The sequence below is a fragment of the Dermacentor andersoni genome, chromosome 2, assembly GCF_023375885.2.
Source record: "Dermacentor andersoni chromosome 2, qqDerAnde1_hic_scaffold, whole genome shotgun sequence".
NCBI classification, from domain to species: Eukaryota; Metazoa; Arthropoda; class Arachnida; order Ixodida; family Ixodidae; genus Dermacentor; species Dermacentor andersoni.
In genome coordinates this window covers 189,221,935-189,249,515 of record NC_092815.1, presented here as the reverse complement: position 1 = coordinate 189,249,515, position 27,581 = coordinate 189,221,935, and the positions used below count along the sequence as shown (strand labels likewise).

Genomic DNA, 27,581 nt, shown 5'->3' with positions numbered 1-27,581 from the left:
GGACGCTAAGGGACGCCCACTGAAACTTGAACCTGCGGAAGAATTTTTTCTCACACTGATGAAATTGAAAACTGGATTTTTCCACCTGCATCTCGGGCATATTTTCGGTGTTTCTGCAAGTACAGTGTCAAGAGTGTTTTCTGGTTGGATAAATTTTACGTACATCCAGCTGGGAAAACTTACTCTGTGGGTGCCAGGCAGTAAGTTTGACAGGCACATGCCTCCTGCATTTCGGGAGCTGTACCCAAGCACAAGGGTGATCATCGATGCCACAGAGGTGAAGTGTGAAGTACCTAGCTCCCTCGTTTTGCAGTCAGGTACGCACTCAACTTACAAGTCGGCGAACACGTTTAAGGCCTTCATTGGCGTGGCACCAAATGGTCTTCTTACGTTAGCATCAGAACTTTTCATGAGGTCGCTCTCCGACCGCGAAATTCTGATCAGAAGTGGTTTTCCGGACTTAAAGTTTGCTCCCGGTGACACTGTCATGGCCGAGAAGGGCTCTAAGATCAAGGATCTACTTCAAGAAAAAGGGGTCGGCCTGAATCTGCCACCTTTCTTGACACAAAAACAATTTGAGGAGGATGACGTGCAGCGGACACAAGAAATCGCTTCACTCCGAATTCACGTCGAAAGGAGAATACAACGAATCAAATGCTACCACATGTTTGATAGGGCAGTACCACTTTCCCTGGGTCCACTGATTAACCAGGTATGGTCAGTGTGTGCCGTGCTGAGCAATATGCAAAGCCCTTTGATCACCGAAAGTGAGTGACTGGTGGGAAAAATTGCTTTACTGCTGCTAACCCTTACAAATTTGTTTGTTACAAAAGCTTACTTGCCTTTATTGCATAAATGTTTAGCTCTTCATGCAATATTCATGTTTTCACCTGCTGTACGAAGAATGGGAGCAAAGTGTCAAAATAAAAATTCTCTAACACATGAACCATGTCATTCCACTATTTTTCGGCGAAACGCACGCGCTGCACTATAATAAAGTGCGGTCCGAAGACAACGAAGTCTGCCCACTGTGTGCGAGTTATCCCCATCTGTCCAATCACCTGCTTGTAGTGTTCATGGGAAACTTTCAGTTCAGGTCGGCAATCTTCATCAAATGCAACGAAGAAGTTTTCCGAAAGGAGAACCTCTCTGATGGCATGTCTGAGGGAGTACGGGCATTTCACCTCTACTGTCCCCCATGGAAAAGGTTGACAAGGGTGAAATGTTAGGGCGTCAGGCGTTGCTCCAAGCCATAGCCTGGACGGGTCGACAAAAAGGCCACAGTTGAATACTTCAACAGGATGTCCCGCAGTTGTCAAGGTATCCTTGTACCTCAGGAGGGCGTCTTTCTCGTTAGCTATGCCGTACCTGGAAAAGGAATTCAGTGAAGCTTCAGGAATTCGAGTGTACGCCCAATACAAAAGAGCATTTGCAATATGTTTTCAGTAACACCATGCCTGAACGCACCTGTCGGGCTGAACGCGTGACAGGTCCTTCGGAGTCGTCAGACTAATCAAGCCTTTCTTTGTCCACTTCTTCCGGTGCAGGACCAAATCGAAGTTGAATGCAGTAAGGCGGTGAAGACGTCCTTGATGCCATGTTAGGCTGTTTCGTTGCCGCCTAGACGTCCTTTCTAGGTCCTGCGCCTCCGCTGGGGTGATGCATATACCCTGAAATGAATTTCAATGGGACATACTTTATGTCTTAGTGTGCAGGGACTGAAACAATTGATTGTTCGAGCCTAAATTAAGGCAATGTTGCATGAATATAGAATATAAAACTAGTACCTTAAGAAATACTGCAGAGGCTCCATCAAACGTGTCAGGTATTTTCCATTGTGGAACAGGGAAAGCGCCCGTAAACAGCTCCGCACTTGCCCATATTTGCGGCCGAGGCCCTTCTAGCTCTTTGGATATGAAGACTGTAAATCCATGAGGAACCATAGACTGTTGGTAGTCGAGAAGGCAGCCCTTCAAACGTGTCCCAAATTTTGTTTCAGTGACGTCTGAGCTGTCTGCAGCGTCGAGGAAGCTGGCGAACTCCTGCATACCATTAATTTCTTTCAGTGCATCGGCAAAGGCCTTTATGTATTCCTCCTGTTGCTTCGGGTCTTTGTTTGCAGCAATGCCTTTATACAGGCGAGAGCTGCGGGGCAAATCTTGCCCGCCCTCCCCTACTCTCCGCCAGTCTACCTGCTGCAGACTTGTTCGGCGAAGCGGATTGGTCCATGGCACTCTCCACCGCTGCGGCAAATCTGTGGATGAGAGATGCTCTGGCGCTTCCTTGTATCCTTTAACTTGAAGTAATGCCACTAACTTCAGCACAGCTTGCAAATGGTTACATGCGTGCTTGCCAGCAGCGCACTCACAAAGGCCGCCAAGTATGTCTCCGTGAAGCGACAACGCTGCCTTGACTGTATATGGTGAGAGGGTATTTCGTTGGCTTCTGTAGCAGCTGGCCTTCACAAAGATGGTATTAGCCCTGAAACGAAGTGAATACAAATGTAGAACAATCCCGGTTTATGCTTGACTGCCACGCGAAATTCTTTATATCTTTCAACTGCGATGAGAAGCACGCGACCTTTTGTTACCAATCGGGGGAAGTGGGGGGATACCGCTTATATACGCAATGGACCGTGGCTCATTGGGAAATACGCAATTTTTTCAGTGTGGGCGTGTGATGTAGCATGGCTTTTCAACTGCGAGCTTATGCAATCATGTGCACAATCAGATTTACGCCGATTGGTCTGCTTCGCTGCGGGGCAGATGAATTACACATAAGTGCTCTTGAGGGGGCAAAGTTGATTAACGTAGTCGGACACACGCTGTGAGATCAAGCAATGGTGTAAAATGTGATACCTGAATTCCGTAATGGCACGGCGTCCACCACATTTTTCGAGTAAAATCAGACGCTGGGTTTCTTAGCCCACAACTGCGTTGTGGCGAGGCAGAAACACGAGCATTTTTAGTGCAGATTTACGAAGAAAAGCCCAAAATTTTTGAACAGGTGGTAGCGGGACAACCGCCTTCTTTTTTCGGGAGATAAAGTATTTTACGGTTTAGTAATCAGCAAGCGGCTTAACAGTTCCACGAGCGTAAAACCCTCGTAAGCGATTCACCTCAACAAAGTGGTTCTTTTCCGTTCGAGCCTGCGTTCACGCACCGTGTATAAAGCTACAAGTACTACAACAACTAACTATTGCCACATTGAAAACAAAACATTGAATGACCGAATTCGGTTAAATTAATCCCCTTTCATTCAGATAGCCTACTACATGGCTTCGAACAAACGCGCGGGGTGCAGGAGATATTAAGCACTTCCCAACATGCCGAATCCTTGCGCGCAGCAATGTATTGGCCTTGCAAGCTTTCTCAGCGCTGTTACTGATGTTATCTATGAAATTGGCATCATTCAGCCGCAAAAACTTACGTTTTGCAGGAGTAGTTCACGGAGACTGTAGAGGCAACAACGTAGCTCTCTGTCACCAACTTGTACGCCTTTCGTAGGCCCTTCGTAGTCTTCGTCGAAGCACAACTGTTTGCCGTCTCCCGGAGTGGCGGGAGGCACGACGTCACTCTCCCAACCGTGTACCGGGTAAATGACGTCGCTCATGTCGAAAGCAGCGTCGAAGTGACACCTGACAACTCCAACTTACAGCAGCACCTCGTCATTGAACAAAGAACCAACAACGGCGGTTACGGCGCTCCCGCGCTGCCCGCGCTCCCCCGCAACATGGCGAATTCATTCCCAGGATGCTTTTCGCAACCGAAACCAAAACTCGATTTACTCGGCAGGTGGCGTACTTTTGCAAAGGGTCTATTGCGTATGAACAAAATTATTGGGACACATTTACTTATTCCAATCTAGATTATGCTTAAACGAATAAGTTCGCTTTCCACGCACTAATTACCGCAGTCGACTAACTCACACCAACTCAAATAAGTTTAGAAATGGGATATAACACATTCGTGCAGCTATTTACAAGGAAACAGCTGCCATATTGCACAGAGTTTAAGCTTTCCTCTTCCTTGCCTTAGCATTGCCATCCAATATTTGTGTCATTCATCTTGACGCAGTAGTTCTTCAATAAAATATTCGTGCTACACCACAAAAGGTGCCTTACCACAAATTCACATTTGTGTCCATCCTCGCAGGCGTCGAACTCTGAGGAATCATTACTTTCTCTAATGGCACTTTCTGTAATTGAGCAATTAACCTTCCCGTATTTTTCAAAAGTAACTATTTAAAGAACTTCTCAACATCTTACCATGAAGTGCAGTAATACAATTAAGTCTGCACGCGGTAGCGCCCTAATCCAGGCACTCTGGGCTTCTTCATCTTGCGGAAACTTGAAGACATGATTTCTCTGCCCCGATTTTTACATGTATACATATATAATTGCACCGGCTATTGGGCACGCAGCACTTATTAGGCATACCTTGGCATGACACTCCACATTCCGGGGCAATGAAGACTCGCGGTACACACAATCGCAAGCACAGCACAAGTGTTGAGACTACAAGCACTGGTCACGTCTAGAAAAAAATGTGCGTTCGGAAGCATGCAACAACATGGCCGAGCATGCCGGGACTTGTTTAACCCCGAAGCTATTCAAGGAGCGGCAGGGCTCCTGGTACTGATCAAATTGTTGTCGCCGCCATCGTCCCCTCTGTCTTCTCCGAATAGCCGGGGTTAACCATTGTATATTTCCCGCGCTTCATTTTCAACACAGGTGCGCCGCTCGTAGCTTCGTAGCACGCTGCACGGAACTTCTATGTAGGCTTCTTTTGCGTGACCTAGCTCAAGGGAAGAGGGTCAGCCAGAAGTCCTTAAGTTCCCTAGAGGGTGTTGGTAGGTGTCAGGCAGCATACGTCAGCATCATCCAGGGGCGGTGGCCGGCGAGCGAGGCAGAGGCCCATGGGAGGCCGAAGTCTAGTGGCGGTCTAGGAGCCCGTTTGTGAACACATATTATATTTCAAGGAGCAAAGGCCCTCAGATTTTATCTCTCGCACCCGCTCTTATTCGCGCCTGCGCAGAAACGTCGAGCGCCGCGAGAAACGCCACACCCCGCTATACCGACTAGCAATTGTAAAAATGCCACTCGGATACATATCGCAGCATTTTTTTACTGTCGTCCAAAGTGGCGACTGCACGAGCGTGGCGCCAACTCATAGTGGCGACATATGCGCACTTTTTCTCGCGACAATATGCAGGCTTTACCTTTGCGCATCGCCTTCTCAGTGGCAACAGGCAATACAGAGGTTGGTCAGAGTGGAAAAGTTGATCGTCCAAACGCGTAGTATAATAGCTCTGCATGCCACCAAACGATTCACAATATACAACAAATATTTATTCGTTTACGTAGAAAAGGCATTCAAGTAAATATGGTGCTACTACTGGGATATTGAACACGGTGTATTCATTCACGAACATAAAAATACATACGATCATATAAATCCGCCAGCTTCAGCTTAAAAATAAAGTCACCTTTGTGTGGATAGGGCAGTAGTGCTTGATTGCGTCTCGTGACATCAAAAACTACAACCGATCGCGTAAAAAATGAAGAGTGACACATTCAATAAATTCAGAAAGTATTTGCCCAAATACTTTACAAATACAGCACATTAAATGCATTCCAAGAGCAAAGAAAAACACTATTTGAATATGTTTACCCAAGTAACAGATTACGGTACAAAGAAGCAATATAGCAACTGTACGACCCACCGAAAAAGACAGCCAACGAAGATCGGCCTGAGTAATATGCGCATAAAATAACATTTGAAATAAAAATATCAGCACACATGCAGGTAAAATTTTTTACCTTGGAGAAGATAGTTAAATTACTAATTAAGCAACGCGACTGGCAAGCAGAAACTGCATTTTCTGAAGCGCGCGATTCGGTGCCACGTTGCAATTAAACTAGAAGTTCCGATAGTTTAAAGGCGCTACAACCTCGCATCTACGTACACTGTGAAAATTAGGAATAACTTTGCGCCATTTATAACAGGTAAGGTAGGTATTTTTGAGTTTCATTAATTTACACTGTTCATCAGGAAACAAAGTGCGGCGCAAGTCACAATCATCAGAAGAAATAGACGCTACGCGTGTGAGACAGATCGGTTTATGACAGGACGAAGGAAAGCAAGCATTGCGTAAGTCGCACTAACAAAGTGCATGATTTAGTCACTTCCTTTACAGAAGCACAGCTGTCAAAACACAAAAGCTGACATCCTGATGCCACGAATAAGTGAGTTTCGGCTTAACAAAAAGTCAGAGCCCAATTAACTGTTCGGTATCCTATTACAGGTGTGAACACGCTTTGCATGCAGTTCACATTTCGCGCAGACAGGCAAAAAAAAGGAGAACGCATACAAAATCACGACTGACCTGCAACTGCACATACTTATAGGCACACAAATTTGTACGCACGCATGCCGTGCAACACATCTGTATAAACAAGTCGCGTAACCAGAAATTTTGATCGGGGGGGGGGGGGGGGGGGGGCTCACATTGTAGCTCGGCCTCCTCAAGAGAAAGCTTTAGGTCGGGTGCTCCTATGTAAATACATGTTGACGGAGAATTCGTTTTTCTCGGCAACCACTGCACCAAATTTGACGAGGTTTGTGGCATTTAATATAAAAACTTGAATCCTACTGACTTTTGGTTGCGAGTTTTTCATTTATGTTGTCAATTGTTTATTAAACATTGCAAAAATTCAAAAACTTTCAGAAAACGAGACTATGAAGTTTAATACGCTGCAACTCAACAATGAAAAATAATTTTGCAGTTCTGTGAATTGCATCTAATAGCACATATACAGCGGACAAAATTGATATGTTACCCATGAATCTCAAGAACTTTAGTATTATGGAAATAGGGCTTTTGCAGAACCACTGTACACAAAGTAAGCAATTCACGTAAGATGCAAACTGACATACCAAATTTGTCCGCTTTGACTGTTAGAATAGATGCCGTTTACAGAACCGCGATATCTGTTATTGATGCAGAGCTATTAGTTCTTAAACATCAGGCTTTTTTTTCGATGTTTCGAATTTTTTAAAATATTTAAATAAATTTCAGACCATAAATCGTAATTCCACTTGCAGCAGACACTAGAATTTAGCTTTCTCCCTAAAGTGCAAAATATTTCATTCAAAGAGATCCAGGGGTTATCTCAGAAAAGCTTTTCTGCGTTTTACATGTATCTGAATAGGCCGCGTCGGAGTTGGGCCCAAGATAAAGCTTCCTCTTAAACAATTTGCCTAGGTATTAAATACATAAATAATAACTGCATTGCCATTGCCAAAGATGCTTCAAACGAATTCTTGAACGCTACGCACTGTCAGTACAAGTAAAATATGTAGTTTTTCATAAAATATTATACTCGTATGTGCCAAAAATTGCGCCCAACATAACTGATCTCAATGCTTCCATGTATTTTGTCTATTTGATAAGTAAAGAAAATATCACACGAACTTTAGAACTAGATCAGTTCGAAACCAGCAAAGCAGTGCATGCCACTGATATCAAAAATGTAAAGGCCATGAAATGAACAAGTTGAGGAGAAATGTGTTAATGAAACTGTCATTCAAGAACCTTCTTCACATTCCTGTACATATGTAATGGCTAGAGAAAAATCGCAATGACGCTGTCATTTGTTCACATGTATTACGCAGAAGCAGCTGTCACCGGTCGTGTATAGTCAGCAATTGCGCCGAAATTATAGTCGCAACAGAGAGCACGTACAAAAAGCAGTTCTGCAAGATATACGAGGGCGAGTCAAATGAAAGTGAGCCAATGCGAATATGTGACAAACAGGGCACTTTATTTAAGAGTAGTCTCCATGAGCATTTATAGATTTGTCTCATTGACTAACGAGTCGCGTGATTTCCGTCTAATAAAGCTCCTTGGGTTGCTGCTTCAAAAAGCCTGCAACTGACTCTTTCACGTCATCATCCGACACGAATCTTGTTGGTTTGAGCTGTTTCTTCAGTTGCCCCAAAATGTGGAAGTCGCAAGGCGACAGGTGTGAGCTCTGTGGCGGATGTTGCAGCGTTTCCCACTTGAACTTTGCCAGTTTTATATTAACCACATCAGCGACGTGGGGACGGGCATCGTCGTGGAACAAGATGACCCCATTCGTCAATTTTCCACGTCGTTTGTTCTTGGTTGCGACCCCAGCCGATCCAGCGTTTCACAATATCGGAAATAATTGATAGGTTTTCTAGATTTACCAAATTCTATCAGTAATGGCCCCCGACGATAGAAAAAAAAAAAAGAACTCAACACCTTCCCGGCGGAAATGACGGCCTTTGCTTTCTTTGGGTGCGCTGAATTCGAATGTTTCCACTGTAAGCTTTGCCGTCGTGTTTCAGGCTCGTAGTAGTGGCCCCATGGTTCATCCCCGATCACAATTGCAGAGAAGAAGTGGTCACCCTAATTACGATACCGGATCAGATGAGTCAAGGCAGCGCCGAACTTCTCCGTCTTCTGGCGGTGGTTCAAAATCTTGGACATCCATTGCAGACACAAGAGCTGATAACGGAGATGTTCATGCATTATGGCGTGAAGCGAACCGTGATTGATGTCCACACGCTCTGCCAGTTCATGGATGCTTATCGAACTTGATAAAGGGCAAAAAAGTGTCACTAGAAACAAAGTTCGCTGCAGGTATACACAAAACCTCAAGATATTTAAATATACGTACAAGTCTCCAATAAATCTACGTATCTAAGAAAAAGTCACTGTATATAATGCATCAAACAAGGCATATAAACATGCTGCGCAATCACAGATTCACGGAATCCTGGATTCTGCCCCCCATTCCTTCCACTCCCCCCATGTATCGGGCGCGACGGAAGTCGGCGCGCTTGCTCCCCGCTTTTCTCCTTTGCGCACACAAGGCTTAGCGACCATCGTCGGCTCACCCATTCCACTCCACCGCCCCCCCCCGCCCCCACGTTCACTCGCACGTGTAGCATGCGGCGCGCGGTCACGAAGACACCGCCCTTGGACTTTATACACAACATGAGGGCGACGGTGACGGCAGGAATGCGTCTGGAGTGTCCATATAATTGCTATCGCAATAATATAATAAGAGTATCCGCCAACTGAAGCTTCCCGTGGCTCATTACTTTCCGCAAAATAAGAAGTAACCAAATCGAACTTTCACCATGCCACAGTTCGCTGCGCCGCAACAATGCATTTTTTTCCCGTTTGTGAGGCGGGGGCACCGAAATGAAAAAAAAAAAAAAAACGCAAAGGAAAGCATGTTGGCCACAATCGAATGCCTACTTTGGGCACCTAATCTGGCTACCGAAGAAATATCGAAGAAAACGTGAGACGCTTGGTCCACCGAGAACCATACGCTTACTGCTCGCTATCCTACACCAGCGAGACAAGAGATTCCGGAGAGGTTGTGCTCACGGAAACGCGGTGCAATCCGTCGAGTTCCCACAGTGATGGAGGCGAGCGAGCATTGCTTCCTTTTCTCGTCTGCTAGCCACAAAGCGTCCAAAACTCTGCCAGGCGAAAATTCACTCGGCCAGAGAAAACCGAACGCGCACCGAAGTGCGCTGCGCGATGGTGGGGCAACACGAGAAAAACGCATGCGCTCTGGCTGGCTCTATCAGCCCGCAGGTAGGGCAGTGAGAACAAAAAATTGAAGAGGCTCAATGTGTCCTTGTGAATAAAAGTCAAAGTACAAGAAATAAATAAGAACGTAGTTACTTTAGCTGACATGGATGAACTGGCGTAGGTTAAAAAAAATGTTGATATTTTTTATGTGACATGATGGCACGAATGAACCACTACAACGCTTCGTCTCATCGGACCTCGCCGCGTGCTTTGTCAACTTGTTTGATAGTGTGTTGATTAGGTTTGTCTCATTGTATGTTCGGATGTAAGACTTTAGAAAAGTCAACGCACCTTTGGCGTCAAATCTTTATAACAACATTAAACCCACAAAGTTCCGCAATTGAAAATCTAAAGCACAACTTTGGAAATGTAAATCTACCTTTCGCATCAAAACTTAATGAGAACTTTATACCCATAATGTTTTGGAAGCGACATCCATGCGCTCCTTAGATTCCGCAGCCTCGACGAGACACCGCGGCGAGCCCGTTCGCCATCAAAACCCCCTTGAAACTTAGTGCTTGGATAGGGCTCCTTGCGTTATGTGACTACCCCGGTGCATGGATGTTGACTCGAAATCCAGCCCAAGTTCGCAATGTTCGCGGTGAAATGTCTTTTCGAGCGTGAAAAGGACATTCTAGACAAAATCGAGAATGATTTCCGGCGCCGGAGGTTGATTTGGTCGGCCGTGCATGGAGAGCACGAAAAAATTTCGGGGGGGGGGGGGGCTGAAGCCCCATAAGCCACCCCCCCTGGCTACGCCCCTGGTATAAACAACCTCACTGCACAGTAAATGCAAAGGTGTCCCCAGCCGCACAGGCAATTCTCGGAAATGCAACACCTATACGCGTACTTATACGCGTAACACCTATAAACGATAGGATTTGGCGCTCGCTCGTTCCAGATGCTTGTCGTAGCCAATCCTTCGAAGAAAATGCATTTACCGTCCGGCCTAGGAAACTCGGCCGCTCCGGTGGCAGAGGTACTTGGCGCCATCCATCGGGAGGGCGGGAAAGCAAATCCGCTCGCCTTGTACGACCTTCTAGATCGCCACGCGCCCGCATTTGCCGATCCAGGAAGCCGTGTCCTTTCGCCCCTTCTCTCAACTCCTCTCCCTTTGCCTTCTTTCGCAACTCCCTCGACTTCGACTTTGCGTGCGCGCCCGACGGCCCGGCGCAAGCTTAGCCCGCTGCATGACGTTTCATGTTTCGTTATCTGCTGTTATCAGGAAGCGTGCGCTGCTGTGCCTTGACCGGCGTGTGCAGTTTCGTCAGTTTCGTGGTCCTCGATAGCTGTGCGCTTGTGCTCTGCGATGTTTGATCCGTTTCACGACACGCACTGCTCGTGCATCATGTAGTGGTGCACGAATACTTCAAAAACAAGCCCTGCAAGGTTGTTCCGGGTGCCTAAAGACAACAGGTGATCCCGCAGACCGAAGGACATGACACAGCGCATGCATGCGAACACGGCCCTGTCCATGTGTGTGCTCGATAAGTCTCAGGACGTCGTTGCCCCTTGATTGTGCTACACTTCCCTCTTACCGGTAGAGAAAGCTGACAAATATAAGCTCCTCCTCATTGACACCTGGTCTATGACTTGCGTTTTTCTGTACCAAGTCTCATTCTGCAACTTCAGTAACTTGGCCAGCTTTCCATCCCGCCCTCAGTGCTTTTTCTGTCTCACGTTCTACAGACGTACTAACAGCTGAAAAATTACTGTTCGTGTTCGTGTATTATCTCAGTAATCGCCGATGGGAAAACCGCGCGAACAACCTTCATGTGTAGGCATGGTAGGCTTTTTTTTCTTCTGGAAAACGTAAGCATTTCAAGTGTTCTAAATGCAGATTTATTGAGAATTGCAAATTTATTGAATTATTGGGCACTCCTTTCACAAAGGAATGCCCGATAGGTAGGACTTAGTGCCTTAAGTGACGTAATTTTACTGCTAAGCATTGCATTCGGGGTGAAAGAAAAGTCGTGTTGTTGGCTTATTTTACCTGGTCTTTGATTGAGGAATAGGCCTTTCTGTGAATGTTCTCTGTGTGCTGCTGCAAAAGGTGATTACCTTCTGTTCCCCCTTGTCACCGTTACTCAAGTTGTGGCCAAGTGCAAAATAATGCGATAATGTGTATTTCAGTTTCAGCACAATGTTATATTTGTTTTGCCATGTCTTTTTCATTTTGTTCAGTACTAATGAACATATCACCCATTGCATATGCTTTTGTGCAGGTTTATAAGTAAGATCTCGTTTTTGTTTTTGGTATGGCTGTCAATCAAACAATCTTCGCATTTTATTCTATTCTTTAGGTATTTTGCGTGTCATAGTTCTCGCCATTACCAGTGAATTTTCCCTTTGTTTAGTTGTCATGACTATGCCATATACGTCATATAGTTTTGTGCAATATCTCAGTGAGTATATCAGAAGCTCTCAGTGTACATATCAGAAACTCCTCTACACTTTGGTCTTTAGGGCAGTGTATAAAAATCTTTTATATGTGTGTACATGAAACGGCCTTCCCGTTTTCTTGAGTTTTATATTTTTTTCTTATTTCACTGTCTGGGAACTTTTGGATTGTTTAGTAGTCATGTACATGTCATGCATTTTTCAGTATTGTTCATTTTCTGAGCGTGTATCATACCAAGTTATGCGAAAATGTTTGGTTTCGGAAACGGAAGTGAATAAAACGAGGCCAAAGATCTGTTGTCTTGGAAGTGATATTTACATATGTTCTGGCATATGCTGGCATACTGAAAGTATGGACAAGACTGTGTGCGTGTTAACGCATAAAGAACCCACGGCGCACCACGTGCCAGTTCAAAAACAATGCCTGGGGTAGCCACGCGCGCGAGTAAAAAACAGCGCGCCTCGGACAGATAAAAAAAAAAGCAGAAGTAAAGCCGCGCGGGGCATGGGGAAGGGCGGATAGGGACCGGAGCGGGTCGTTTTAACAAAAAGAAAGAGCGCTAGGGTGAGAAGGTGCCGCGCGCCTGCTGTTTCTTTTACCATGACGACGTAAACAATCGTGTGCGCCGCCATTTTGCCAAAGTATCGCCCGCATGCTAGGGCCATAACTGAAGGGGACCTTGGAGCTACCGTCGTAAGAGTGTCTGCTCAAAAACAGCCAATGGCAGGCATGCGGAGATTCACCCCTGGGGTACGGTCACCTCTACAGACAACAAGACGCACATTCGTCGAGCACATCCGTCGTTTCGCCGATATATCGAAAAAGAAGTATAAAACACACAAAAAAGCAAGAGCGCAGCTGCGCCCTGCCGCCAGCGATAAATTGCGCCACCACTGGCAGATGAAAAGGAGGAAAAGATTGGAATTTTGTACTTCCCCCACGCCCGACGGCCCAGGCGGTATCACGACGCCTTGAACTATCACGTGAGCGAAAGCATTGAAAAAGGACTTTGCTTAACATCGCCCTCGCTTTGCCTTTAAGTATTCTCTCCCTACCTGCCCATCCAATTTTTCGCCCTTTCACATCTTTCCGGCGGGAAGAGGCGCCGGTTTGTCCATAGAATAAAGAACCAGCTTTAGAGAAGAGAAACTGTAGCTTCCACAGTGGTACGAAAATAAGCAGCGGAAGCGCATGGAGCTTACGTAGGTGGACAACAGATGGCGCTGCTCAAACATGAAGCGGAAATGAAGTTCTTTTGGAGCAAAATTTATTATGGCCGCTTTTTGCCGGTAGCCATAGACATAGAGCGGCGCTGCTGCGCCGGCGCTGAGAGCGCCGCATGCGAAGCAAAATTCTATTAGCGGGTGGTACCCCTCTCCGATCTCTCGTTCGCGCCGCTTTGATTGCCTCCTGCACTGCGCGTGTTTGGGCACGCTTCGCGCCGCGCGCGGTGTGTGCCTACGTGTGTGCGCGTGAAGGGCGGTGTACAGTCTGTTTCACATTTAGGGGAAAACTCGGAGCGCATTGCATCGCGATGCGGCGAGCGCTTGAGTCAGGCGGCGGCAGCAGCTCGCGCGGGCGGGATCTTGAACGGCGTCGTCTGCAACGGCGGCGCGCGCTGGCCGCATTGTCGCTAAACGTTCTACTATCAGTTGCAGGGCGCCGATCTCATCGTTACGGCGTGAAATGAGCCGGTATTCTTTACTATGCGTTGTGCGATGCCAACTGATATGCCTCGAAGGTAAGTTCATCGCTGCAGGGCCGTCATAGACGACGTACTGATTCCATACATTCTTGACGGCCCGTTTCTGGAAGGCGACTATATATTCTAACGCGATAGGTCGCCGATCCACACTGCTCGTGTGGTGCAACAACTGCTAGAAGAGCACACAGTCACTCTCTTGGAGTGGCCGCCTCAATCCCCGGGCGCCAACATCATTTAAAATGTCTGGGGCTCGTTGAAAGTATCGCTCGCGCACCATCCCCTCTATCAGTCACCCGATGATAGGCTTCGATCCACCATCGTCAGCGACTGAGACGTGCTGCGAATGAACACATCCCTGATCAAGTCATTCTGCACTTCACTGCCTTCCAGGATGAGCGCTGTCATCGCTGCCGCTGGGGACATGGCGAGATACTAACTGAAGTTCCGTGAGTGACGTGTCCAATTCCCCGCCGGCGGGCAGAGTCTGTCTGGTGTAGCGAATGATTGTCGAGAAAAATCATTTCCAGCTCATTGTCTGAACCTAAAACATTCATTTAATCGTATCCGTTTGTTTCATCGTGTTCGACTCCCATAGTTATCATTGTTGAGTGCTTTGTTTTCCTTTCGAGTCAAACAAAGACTGAACACGTTGCGAGCACATCTTAGTGCGTCTTGTCGCTGCTTATTACGGTAGCACACACAGTGAAGAAATATACGTGCACTGCCCCTGACAGTAGCACGCTTCCCGACAATGCGGCCAGCGCGCGCAGCCGTAGCAGACGACGCAGATCACGACTCCGCCCCTCGAGCGTCTGCGCCTGCTCGAGCTGCTGCCACCACACGACTCCATTGCTTGCCGCATCGCGATGCAATACGTTCCGAGTTTTCCCCTAAGTGTGAAACAGACTGTACACGCTTCTATTTGCCTTTAAGAAGATCGGTACGCTTGACGATTATTTTTATGGCTGCAATGCGGCGAAAGGGCAGCGTCTGCTTAACCATGTAAGTGACGCTGAGCAGGTGATTGGAAACTACATCGTATGTACCGCCGGAAAAATTGTCAGCACATACGATGCGGCACATACGAGCTAAAGTCATTTTAGAGCGCAGCTCTTTGGCGTCCGTTCCTGGGTTTCGCGTCGTCGTCGGCGTTGTCGTCGGCCTCGTAACCAGCTCCGCCCCCCTTTCATCCCCCCAGCGCTAGCAGCGACCGACTGATACCGCTGGATGCCGCTGACGCCGCTAGAGAGTCAAGATAACGTGACTGCATAGAACACCGTCGCCGCCATGCAGAAAGAGGAGGAAAGGGTCCCCCCCCCCCCCCTGTTCTTGTGTGGCGGATAGGGTGCTCTTCAGTTGCCGACGCGCCGGTTATTTCACGTAGGCCCCGGCACGTCGACGAATACGTGACCACCTTCCCACGGCTAGACCTGGTTCTTAGCGCTGCGGAAGCGAGGGTATCATATTGTTTGTGTCGGCATCGGCGGCGTTGTCCCTGAAACCAACTCCGCAGCTGGGGTTGACTCACTATCGGCGTCAGCGGCATCAGTCAGTCGCTGCTATCTCTTCCCTCCTCCCTTTATCGTGTTGTCCGCTTGCTGCGCGCGCTTCTGCCCCCATCGTTTGCCGCTGGGTGTACACGCCGCCCCCCTCCCCCCTCTTCCTGCGAGTCTCCGGTTGTCAAAGCGCCGGCTACCGCACTCACGAAAGACGTCGTGCACTTCCTGCAACTCGCATTAACTGTCCATCGATCCACACCGATGTTAGTAGTGGGGGACTTTAATGTTGACATAAAGACAAACAGCAATTTCCTAACACTTATGCGGGAGAACATCCCGTTCCTCTCGCTCGTAACGCGTCCCACGGCTGTGACAACCTCGCGAGGCACTTGTATAGATCTCGTCTTTGAGAATCAAGCATTGGTGTACCAAGTCGAACATATATCAGTCTATTTCTCCGACCACAAAGCTTCCTTCATGACTGTCAAGAACTGTTAGTGGAGTCTTTGTTGAAGGAATACGTGTGAAAAATAAAAAAAAAATTCTGTGATAGCGCATACATGTGTTGCTCGATTTCTTTGCCTCAATCTATCGAAAAGGTGAAACAGCTTATTTGCTGCGCTCAAATTTCGCATTAGGAAGTAACGTAATCGTCGGTAATTTTCTGCAGTTTCTCACAATATGTTTGCTACAAATCTGTGTTGTCTCTGATGGCGACAACGGTCTTCCATCGACACTGTGCGGAAATAAACAAAATATATCGATGACTAGAGAGACGACACACCAAACGAGACGACAAAATAGAGACGACACACCAAACGCTTGGTATGTCGTCTCTCACGTCCGTGTCGTTTTTTTGTCGCGCAATATCATTTAAGTAATGGATTACCAACTTGCCTGGAATGCTGCTCTCAAAAATATATCGCTGCATAGCACAAGTATGACATGCGAACACAACTTTAACTAGTGCGTCCCCTACAATATGGAATAGCAGCAGCTGTGTAGACAGCTTGGCCATTTTTTAACAGTGCTCAAGAGACGGAAGTTGAAAGTATTAGTAATCATTCCTGCTTCAGCAATGTCGGCGCGACCAAGACGCGGGCGTGTATCGTCCAGCAACTCGATCGATCGGTGCAGTGGTGAAGCGGGAATGAACTCTGGTCATGCTCAATGCATCGTGCACATATTCAATTTCTCGGCACGCGTGAACTTCGGCCACTGCTAGCGCATACAACAGAAGTGGTTTCCATTCTTGGGCAGCGCACACATAAACGAAACACGAGAAAGAAGACAGGACAAGCGCTCGTTGAACAACTTAAAGTTTTTATATGAATAAAAGGATTATGTACCGAGTAATTATTAAATTCATGTGGGTTACATATAAAAACCGTCATACACTCAGGAGTGATCAATGAACGAGCTCGCTTCGTTTTCCAGTTGTTTACTTCGTTCGGCGCACCGCAGTAATCCATGTGTGTCGTCTGCTTATATCGTACCATTTTCTTGTGAATCGGCAGAATTTCACTGGTGGCATCAACCCTTTCGTGTTTACATTGCTCTCGTGACAGTTAACAACACAATAATAATTTCCGGTCATCCGAAGAGGCGCCGTCGCAAACAAGAGCGCGATCTGAACGCGAGCGCGACCGCTAAGGGAAGCGGTGGCGGAAACCTACACCCGTTGGAGATGAAATCGTTCCGCCAGGGGAGAAACGAGCGCTGGCGTCTAGGATGAAACTTGGCGTGCGGTCGTCCATGGAGGAAGCAAGTTTTCCTTTCTCCATGCCAGTAGCGTACGCTGGTACGCGCCGTGCTCGCCCTGCTGCCTATGCGGCATGCCTCGTTGCCTTGGCTGCCGCGTAGCTGGTGCGTTTTAATTGCCAGGGGACCAAACAGCCTCTGCTGACGCCCTTGCAAAGAAGCCGCAAATTAGTGAATACAACGTGCGACTTCATTGGTAGAAGGCAAGCAGTACACATTCTCTAGCAAGAGCAGAAATAAAACTTCCATGTCGAGATACGCTCAAATCATTGTCGCGATCTCATAAACGGCTCACCGTCGTCGTTGCACATGGCGGTCTGGTAACGAGCGACAATCAGCAGCGCAAACGGATTGGGCAGTGTCCCACCTGTTTGCTGCGACAGTCGCCGTTAAAGGTGAGCAACTTGTATTGTGAAGTAATCGGGTGACGCAGGCATCTGCCGCAGCAACCAACACAACGACATGGACTACTCGGCATTTTAGCGTTATCTCCTTTTTAACCTGCACGTTTCTTTTTCTTTCGGGGGCCACTACTGTGTGGCTCGCACTTGGTGCCCCACTTTGTCTCAATATGGACAAATCGGTTTCGCGGGCATCAGCTTCGGCAGCCATTTTTGCGGGCCATTCCACGCATGTGGCTATCAGCTTCATACACGTCGGACCATTTAAGCACCTATGCTGCTCTCCGTTCTCACCAAAACACGGCCGAGAAAGCCCGCAAGCACAATTTGCCCATGGCTACAGCAGGGAAGAACGAACGGGGAGCACCAGTTACAGTGTCTGTACACTGGGAGTGTATGCCACTGTGCGGGCTGCAGGAGCAAAAGCTTACCTCGAGAGACTGCTTCCTAATGCAACTTATCAGGCCCCCACATCCGAGAAATGTAACATGACGACCAAAACCATGTGGGGCAGCGAAACCAGATTGTGCAATCACTCACTTAAGTGTAGCTTGCGCAATGACTCAGACTATCGAGAAAGAAGAGCAATCATCATCGATACTAGGAATATGGGTATGAGAAAGCTTGCATTCAAGAAAGAAGCCACTCTGCTATGCAAACACTGAAGGCTAAAAACATTAAGAAAAGTAAAATGCTGCATAGCACACGGTGCATAGGTTAATGCAAGACACATGGCAACGTACACTAGAAAATAGTGATACACACATGTTATGCTACTAGACTGCAACCGGTATTAAGCATGAGTGAAGAATCGGTGGACCTTTTTGTTTGGATGAGGAAGAATGATCTCTAACAGGAAAGGGCAATGAAAACTCTTGGATTAATAGAAAAAAAAAGATTATACTTGGCACAAATGGAATTGGACATGGCCTGGAAGCTGATTAAGGGCAAACTGATGGGACTGTTTTGTCCAGCGGCGTCCGTGCTTGGTCAGAGGTTGCAGGTGCACCTGAACACGAAGAATTTTTAGGAAGTCCTTTGTGAGGTACCTGGATGACTCGGCCAATGTCCGTGCTCGTGGAATGTTGGCTGAAGCTCTTTTCAGTCTTGACACAGTCCGTAGATTTGATATCTTATCCAAATACTTCTACATCCACTTTTTTATTCATGTGTAAAAGCGTTGCAGATGCGCTCCCGCCCCTTCCTGTTCGTGCAGATGGGGGCTCCTGTGATGACCAAGATGTACTCTGATGTACTCTGTTGGGGAAGAACAGTGACGCATGGGATACAGCACATATTAGCCAAACTCATGTAGTGTTTCCTTTTATGTTCGAACCAATTATGCTGAACCGTAAATATGAACAAACATTCATATCATCTACTACAAACAAATGACATGTACCTCAAGACTAGCAAGCCAATGCAGCATATATTCAGCATACTTATTTCTGAACCGGTGTTTACCTTGTAGTAGCAGCCAAAGTTCACACAATCGCCTTGTTGTAGCAGGCAGCAGCTTTTATGTAGTGCGGGGAGTGTATTGCTTCATACTGGGGCCGCCCTCATTGCTGCATGTCTGGAACAAAAATTTTGACTGCGTCAGAAATTGAAAAGGGCAATTCTGCAATACAAAATGCAAAAGGTGTGACATATATATTCTAATGGTTTGTGACTACAGAACACATGTTAATACTGTTTGTTCAAGGGTGCTTAAGCAGCAAGTTAAATAAATATTCCTACTGTCCATAATATTGATGTCTGCCTAAGTACAATGCATGTCAGCCGCTTAAGTATTATTAAAATCACAAATTAGAACATTTGTGCGCTAATTTAGACACTACTAGAGATCACACTGCTGGTTCCCAATCAAACGCATGGAAGTTATGAAGCTATCAGAACTGATGCATTATTTTTCTACACGAACTTGATGCAGCGCTTCACCACTGCGAAAATAAATGCCCTAAGGTGAATCAAACTCAACATCAAGAACATTTTGAACGAGCAAGTACGATATATGGGTGAATTATCATGCTTGCAACTGTTTAATGTAGTAAATGAATGGATGAAGATGAATGAAACCACGTTTATTTCACATTAGAATGCGCCGAGGGCGCTGCGGTGGAAAGGGAGGGGTATTATTACAAAAGGGAAGGGTGAGGCTGCCTCCTTTCTATTAACGAACATCCTCGAGGCAGCTAAGGGGTTACCGCATGACTCTAGTGGCTGTCGCGGAGCCGATCGCCGACCGATGGCGCCGCCGAGTCCTGGAGCAACAAAAGCAGTGCTCGCCAGAGCTCGATGGCATGGTCCAGAGGCGTGATATCCATGCAAGTCCAAGTCCGGAGAGAAGAAGGCCAGGGTCCCCTTTATGGTGGCCAGGGCACGAAGCCAAGGCGGCATGTAGAGGAGGCACTCCGAACACAGGTGGTTAAGATCAGCGCGACATTTGCACATGCAACAGAATCCACTTACGGGCGGTGGTGTGCCACCCCTGTGGAAACTGTTCAGCAAGTGAGGAGTGAGGAGGTGCCTGTCTAAATTCTCCGAAGCAAGACTGACTCTCGCCGTATGAACACCTTCGAAGGAAGCGACGGATTGATTGTCCACTGCTGTGAGGTAGGCGGCACGTCATTGTTTGGTCGCATGCTAGTCTGCCATCGGATCTGCTACCTCAGGTGTGGTAGCTAGGAGAGGATAAGGAGTATCGGAGGCTCTGGCTAGCGCGGTAGAGAGATGAGCGCGCGCCAGTCTATGAGCCTTCTCTTTTCCGGGTATATCGCAGTGCGCAGGGACCCAGTGGACGGTAACATCGTGACCGCATTCGCGGAGCAGGCGTGCATGGTGCCGGATCTTCTGCAGTACGGGATCTGGTTAAAGAACATTAGCGCATCTCCGATGGGCAGCCTGGATGTCTGTGTACACAAGATGGTGAACAGGGTCAGTTTGAGACAAAGTTGCGAGGGCCCACTCCAAATAATCTAGGATGGCCATTAGCTCTGCGCGGGAGCTGTACATTGCTTCTGCTGATATATGATGGCATTGGTTCTGATTTTCATTTGTCTGGTCGTACCCCGCAGTGCCATAACAGGTGTTGCTAGCGCCATCTGCAGAAGTGCAGCGTCCGTGTATACGATGCGTTCAGTCAAGGGGAGTAAACCGCAGCTTTAGCACGCCTCTTGGCATATGCAAGGCGCCGCATTCGCCGATTACGCTCCGAGGAAGTGGCCTGCCATTGGCGAGAGCCGTGATTTCCCACGGCGGCGTTTTGTTGGGCAAAATGGGCATTGTGTGTACGTCATACCCAAGGAGCATGAGTGTGTTCCGCCCGGCATTTGTGTCGCGAAGTCTCGTCTCCTGCGTATAGATGTGCATGTCGACGAGGTCGGACAGGTTGTTGAGTTTGCTACAACTTTTGAGCGCTTCGAGGCTTGTCTGCCTTGGAAGTCCAGTAACAATGCGTTTGGCTTCGTTAAGTAAATGGTCGAGCGCGTGTATCTGTGTGCGGTTGACTGGATGATACGGCAGCCCGTACATGATACGGGAGACAAGAAAAGCTAGAGAGAACTGCCGCATTTCGCATTTGTTTACTCCAAGGGTGTGGTTACAGATTCTGCGTAATGCGTGGAGGATTTGTTTGCTGGTCTTCGTAAGCCGTTGGAACCAAGTGCTCGCTGTGCAGTTCTCGTCTAAGTGCATACCGAGTATTCGGATAGTAGATTTCCGTGTGATAGGTCGGTCACGCTGAGGAAGAGGAAGAAGAAACGAGAGCGTGCGTCAATATCTGCTTCTCCTGCTTCTCTACATGATTAAGGTCGAGAACTTGCTTAAATCTTGAAGATGTCGGCACCAATCGACGGCTAAAGTTGCAAGGATTCCGCCGATACCAAGTTTTAAACGGTGGGTGGATATTTTCGCAATCGCTCGAGGACTGTTCTATGCGACCTCTGCCCGGCAGAGGCTGGGCGGGCGAGCTCAGCGCGGTTCCGCACGCTCAAGCCACGATGTTTACGGCTATGCAAATCACCGTTGAGGGTGAGGATATCTCTCCCCACGAAGTCAATGAAAGCGCTGGGTGGACCACGGCATTACACAAGCGAAAGCCCATCATCAAGGACCCGCTCGGGCAGGGCAGCCGAGTCACCGACATGCGACGTGGCGGGAATAAAAGCCAGGCTACGGCGAGTGTCAAGACACGGCTAACGACTGCTTCGAGATTGCCTCGCCTACCGAAAGAGCATGTTCGAATCATAATCCGTCCCCGTGGAGGACAGGACATCAAGAAGATGGGCCACTTCAGAGTTGCCCAAGCCCTCACTACCGCTGCTAGACTTACGGAGGCGGATACGGCGGAGGATATTATATGTCCGAACAAAATTCAAAACATATTGGTGGCAAGCACACCATCAAAACGCAACGCCATGGCCTACGCCGATGTGAAAGCTATACTTATTGGACAAGCAAGCTACGAAGTTAGTGCATATATCGCAGCCCCTGAAAACTCGTGCAAGGGGGTTATTCATGACATTGATCCCACCATCGATCGAGAGGAGCTCAAACGCCTCATCATTCAACCCAAGAATCCAAGCGCCCTCGAGGTGATACGAATCAAGAACACAGGCATGGTAGTCATCCTGTTTGATGGACTCAAAGTCCCGGACTACGTAAAATGCGGTCCCAGTTTGATCAAATGCTCACTCTATCGCAGACAAACTGACGTTTGCTATGCATGTGGAAAGCTTGGCCATAGAGCTGACGTTTGCCCAGCCCCTGAAAATGCCATCTGCCGCGGCTGTGGTGCGAGCAACCCGGACGATAAGCACGAATGTACACCGAAGTGCACCCTCTGCGGAGGCCCTCATCCCACGGCTGACAGAACCTGCAAGCAAAGGTTCCAATTTCCGTTTGTAGTTAGACAACGGAAAATAGAACGGCGCAACCGCGACCAATCCAAACAACCAACTGGGTCGCCAACCCCTCTCAAGCCGGCCCTCAGCAGCTCGCACAGATCCAGGAGCCGATCCCGAGACCCTGGCAGCGAAGATAGCGGCTACCAGGACCGTGCCCCTTCTAGAGGTCGCTCGACGGAACGCTCGTCTTCCAGGGGCCGCAAGGCCCCTGGGACCCGCTCCCGCTCCAGAGGCCACTCTCGTTCCCGGGGGCTGCAGTTCAGATCCGGAGGCCTGCAGTTCAGATCCAGGAGCCTGCTCACCGTGGTACCACATGGGCTGACCGTGTCAAGGAATCACCGAAATAGGTAACGGGGGTCAATCGCCAGAGCACAACAGGATTGCACAATTGGAAAGAGAAAACGCTTCGTTAAAATACGCAATGAAGCAGCTCACAGCAGAAATTGCAGAACTAAAAAAAGCCAGCAAGCGAGAGACAGTTCAACCCAGTCAGACCCCTGCAGTAGAAACGCCCATGGATATCCCCGTAGCGGAACCGACTGCCAATAGTCTACCCAAAAAGAGAACGCTGGCAGTTCATGCCTCAGACAAGAGCGCCAGTGTTCGAAAATTGGAAAAAACGATCGATAAAATTGATGAATCCCTCGAAAAAGTTCAAATTGTTATTGACAAACTTGCGGAGGCGGTCAGAGTACTAGGAATCAGATGCGACAATCTGGAACGCCACGTTTCTACAATGGCTTCAGTTACACCGTTGGAAAAAGTGAATAACACCGACACTGAAAGGTCGGCAGCGGCTGCGCTCCGCAGCATTTTATAATACAAGCTATCTGCTACGTCCCACCATGGCGGCACATCACAGGGTCATTAATATCTGGCAGTGGAACTGTAGGGGATTCCATCGTAAAAGGAATGTCCTCCAACAGTTCATTCGGACCCACCCGAAAAAGCCACATGTAATCCTATTACAAGAAACGCTCACAGGTACGGTCACCCTACCAGGCTATAAGTCGCATACCCAATATGCTGATGGGAAGAGGGGAATCAGCACATTAGTCACCAACAAATGTGCGTTCATAGCCCACGATCTGAATCTTGAATCTAATAAGGTTGAACACTCCCTTGTTGAAATTATCCCCAGCGGACCATTCAAGACAAGTATATTTATACTTAAGATATACAGTACACCCAAAGACCTCAGGCAAAGATTTGCGGCAATTATCAACAGGGCTACAAGCAAGGCCAAGAGATTTCCACTCCTGGTGGCCGGAGACTTCAACGCTCTGCATCAAGCATGGGGGTACCAACAAGCTAACCGCAAGGGCGTTGACCTATGGCAAACTATAGTCAATAATAACCTCACGGTTATAATAGATCCGGCTTTTCCGACCAGGATCGGCAACTCCTGCTGTAGGGATACCACACCCGATCTCTTTTTCATACGGAATGTGGAATCGGCATCTTGGTCCAACCTCCAAGTGGACCTTGGCAGTGACCACAACATCCTGGCCACCTCCGTCAACGTGAGAAGCGGGGACCTCAGAGTTCACTATTACAGATTGGGATTGCTTTCGCAAGATTAGGGAAGAGCGAGCACAAACACATGACTCAGCACTTAGCCTAGAGCAGTGGGCTGAACAGTTAAAGGAAGATATCAGCGCGGCGACAAAGAAAATCCAGACTGAACTGGGGGTAGACAGGATGGATAGCCGCCTCGCTCATCTTCTAGAAGCTAAGACGTCACTGTTGAACAGATGGAAAGGGCAGAAACTCAACCGAAGGCTCCGAAAAAAGATCGCGGAGCTCAACAAAACTATAGAAGATCACTGCCAAACCTTGAGCAGACAACAGTGGGATGAGGTCTGCAATTTCGTGGATGACCAGATGAGAGTTGGAGCTAAATGGAACCTCCTCAAGCATCTGGTCGATGATACCAACACCAAGTCAAACCAAAGACAAGTAATAGCGAAGGTTCTACACCAGGCATCACAATCAGAGACATTGCAGACCGTACTCGACAGACTCGCTCGCAATTATCGGCCACTGGGCAACTCGAGTGACGAAGACTATCCCCCCCTACAAAGGCTCATCTTGCCCCGAGCTAGATAACCCCTTCAAGGCATGCGAAGTAAGGGAAGCTCTCCAGAATCTAAATGGCAGGTCTGCCCCTGGTCCTGATGGTATCCCCAACCGCGCCCTCAGAAACCTGGACGACTGCTCTATAGAATGGTTGACAGAGGAGATTAATGGAATATGGGAACGAGGGGTTGTCCCGGAGTCCTGGAAAATGGCCTCGGTCATCCTCATTCCAAAGCCTGGAAGGCCCCCGAGTCTATCAAACCTCAGACCCATTTCCCTCACGTCCTGCGTGGGGAAAGTAGCGCAACATGTCATACATAATCGAATTTCTAAGCACATCGAGAAACAAGGATTGTTTCCGTACAACATGATCGGCTTTCGTACGGCCCTGTCAACGCAAGACGTGATGAAACTCATCAAATGCCAAATCATTGACAACACCACAAGAGATATCAGAGGCATCCTAGGCTTGGACCTGGAGAAAGCCTTTGACAATGTATCCCATGTTCACATTCTGAACTCCATCTCAGAGCTCAATTTGGGAGACGCCTTCCACGGGTACATAAGCTCGTTCCCACGAGATCGCAAGGCCACGCTCACAATCGGTGACCTCAGGTCCGACAATTTCAATTTGGGCCCCGGAGGCCCGCCACAAGGAACGGTAGTCCCTCCACTGCTTTTTAACATCGCCATGAAGAAATTATCGCAAAGGCTCTCCAACATAGAAGGGATCAATCATACGCTCTACGCTGATGACATCACAATCTGGTGCACCAGAGGAAGCGAAGGAGCTGTTGAATTAGGCTTACAGGAGGCTGTAGATGAAACAGAGATGTACCTGGAAAATACGGGGCTTAGATGCTCCCCGAGCAAGTCTGAGCTCCTCCTCTACAGGCCAGTCAGGAGAGGTCCCAAACCTAGAGGCTGGAAACCGTTATCTGAAATAAACATCAAACTCCACACTAAAAGCGGCTGTACCATCCCCAGAGTAGACACCATTCAGGTCCTTGGCATGTTCATCGAATCCAATAGCAGTAACAATACGACGCTCAACAAGCTCACAGCCAAGACTGAGAACATGATGAGACTCATCAACAGAGTCTCGAATAGGCGTGGAGACTTAAAGGAAGACAACCTCCTCAGGTTGTTCCACGCCTTCCTCATGAGTCATATAGTTTATGTGGCAGCCATGCACAACTGGTATAACTACGCGAAGAAACGATTAAACACGCTCATCAGAAAAAGTATTAAAAAAGTACTAGGCATTCCGTTACGGGCGAGCACGGACCTCCTTATGCAACTAGGAGTGCAAAACACATTGGACGAGATAATCGAGGCCCAGGAGTCAGCCCAACTGTCCCGTCTATCCTGTACCCCGGCTGGAAAGAAGATACTGGCAGTTCTTGGGATCAACCCTATCCTCATGGAAGAGCGGAAACATGAAATTTCAGAAAATCAAAGGAAGAACATACGAGTTGCACCGTTTCCCCGTAATGTTCATCCTCAACACTACGTAGGCAGACGCAGGGCAAGAGCCCTCGCCCTTCTCAAGCGTACCAAGGACGATCCCTACTCTGCATGTTTTGTCGACGCAGCCCAATATGGACAGTCGTCTAACTTCGCCATTGCCCTCGTTGATCACAACGGACAGATAGTGAATGCGGCTTCCCTGAAGTGCTCAACACAAACCAGAGCGGAGCAGGCCGCAGTTGCTATAGCACTCCTAGACAACAGCAGATCACAAATCTTCACTGATTCGAGATCGGCGGTCAGGGCTTTCGCTTCAGGATCCATCGCTGAGGAGGCTCACAAGATTCTCAAGAACAAAACAATCTCTCCGCACACCGTCACGTGGTTTCCGGCTCACCTCGACCCCCAGCTTGACTCGTTTCCCAATCTGAATGACATCGCCCACTCCCAAGCGCGCGCACTAAACCACCGCGCGGGAGCAGGATCGAGTTCAGACTCCGGGGTTCTCGAGTTTCGGGACATTCTCACTACTTTCAGCGAAATTACTACGCACTATCACCTCGGTAGGAGGACTTATCCTCCCCCTCACATCAAACTGGCTAGACCTCTGGCGTCCACATTACGCATGCTTCAAACGATGTGCTATCCAAACCTGGCCCTTTTCCACACGATCACTCCAGAGGCTTTCAGCTCTACTTGCCCCGACTGTGGGGCTGTTAGCAATCTGGCACACATGCTCTGGCGATGCCCCTCGTTACAGGGACGCAATCGCATCACAGAACAAGAATGGAGCTCTGCCATCCGGAGCTCAAAATATGCACGTCAAACTTGGGCTGTCCAGAGAGCCCACGATGCGGCGGTTAGGCTCGGCCTACCAGTCCCCACGTGGGAGCGGCCCGCAGCTCCGCCCTAGGGCAAAGCTTCTCAGGACCTTGTCATTAAAGTTCTTTGTCTGTCTGTCTGTCTGTCTGTCTGTCTGTCAGGTCGGTCACCGATGTACAGTTTAAAAGACTGCCTTTCTACCAGTTTCCCAAAGATAGGCCACCATGAATGACGACAAACTCTGTTTTGTCTGGGACAGTGTCTAAACCCATTTACGTGGCATAGGCGTGAATAATGTCGAGAGCTCTTTGTAAGACGCCCTCCTGGTCCCAGATGGACCCTTGATGCGTCCACACGGTGACGTCTTCGGCGTACACCGCGTGTTTCAGGCCCGGTACGTCCGTGAGGCACTTTGGCAGCTGGTACATAGCTACATTATTCAGGGTCGATGAAGTACCGAGCTCTGGGGGAGGCCTGCTTGGTTGGTTCGTATGGCACTGGCGTCATGACCAACTTCGACTTGGTAGCTTCGCTCTTCAAGGAAACCCGCTATGAAGTTGTACATTTTCCCTTTAATGCCAAGGCAAGTGCTTTGATCATGATGGTGTTATGTGGGACGCCGTCGAATGCCTTGCGTATATCCACTGCGACAACGGCTCGTGCGTGCACCAAATTAGAGTCGAGGACGTCCTGTTTTAGGCGGAGTAGCACACCTTGTATTGATAGCCCATGGCGAAATACATGCAGTGTAGGAGCCAAAAGGTCGCGATCTTAAAGGTGCCACATCAAGCGTGTGTTGAACATGCGCTCCGTTACTTTACAGACACACGAGGTCAAATAGATCGTACGGAGGTCGGATAAGGTATGTCGTGGCTCACCGCACTTCGGAATGGGTTTGGC

The 27,581-nt window shown here is 48.3% G+C and overlaps 2 protein-coding genes across 3 annotated transcripts in view; both read right to left on the bottom strand.

Moving 5' to 3' along the window:
- LOC140215985 (uncharacterized) overlaps positions 1 to 27,581 on the bottom strand; it is a 93,925-nt gene that overhangs the window by 16,498 nt on the left and 49,846 nt on the right. The gene's annotated exons all lie outside the window — the stretch shown is intronic.
- Positions 33 to 27,109, bottom strand: LOC126540811 (uncharacterized). The gene is made up of 6 exons (XM_072286559.1): positions 26,958 to 27,109; positions 22,455 to 22,583; positions 3,430 to 3,534; positions 1,878 to 2,481; positions 1,468 to 1,670; positions 33 to 1,368 (listed from the first exon to the last, which is right to left on the bottom strand). Exons 1-6 carry the CDS (start codon positions 27,107 to 27,109, stop codon positions 960 to 962), a joined length of 1,602 nt encoding a protein of 533 aa, XP_072142660.1. The 3' UTR covers positions 33 to 959.

Bases quoted from the DNA above. Each gene is read 5' to 3' on its own strand.
- LOC126540811 (XM_072286559.1), bottom strand. From the start codon at position 27,109: ATGTACCAGCTGCCAAAGTGCCTCACGGACGTACCGGGCCTGAAACAC. The intron at 3,535-22,454 runs GTAGCCGCTATC...GACGGCAAACAG, and splicing joins CTAGAAGGGGCACGGTCCTG to TTGTGCTTCGACGAAGACTA. The intron at 2,482-3,429 runs GTAAGTTTTTGC...ACTTCGTTTCAG, and splicing joins GTGAACTACTCCTGCAAAAC to GGCTAATACCATCTTTGTGA.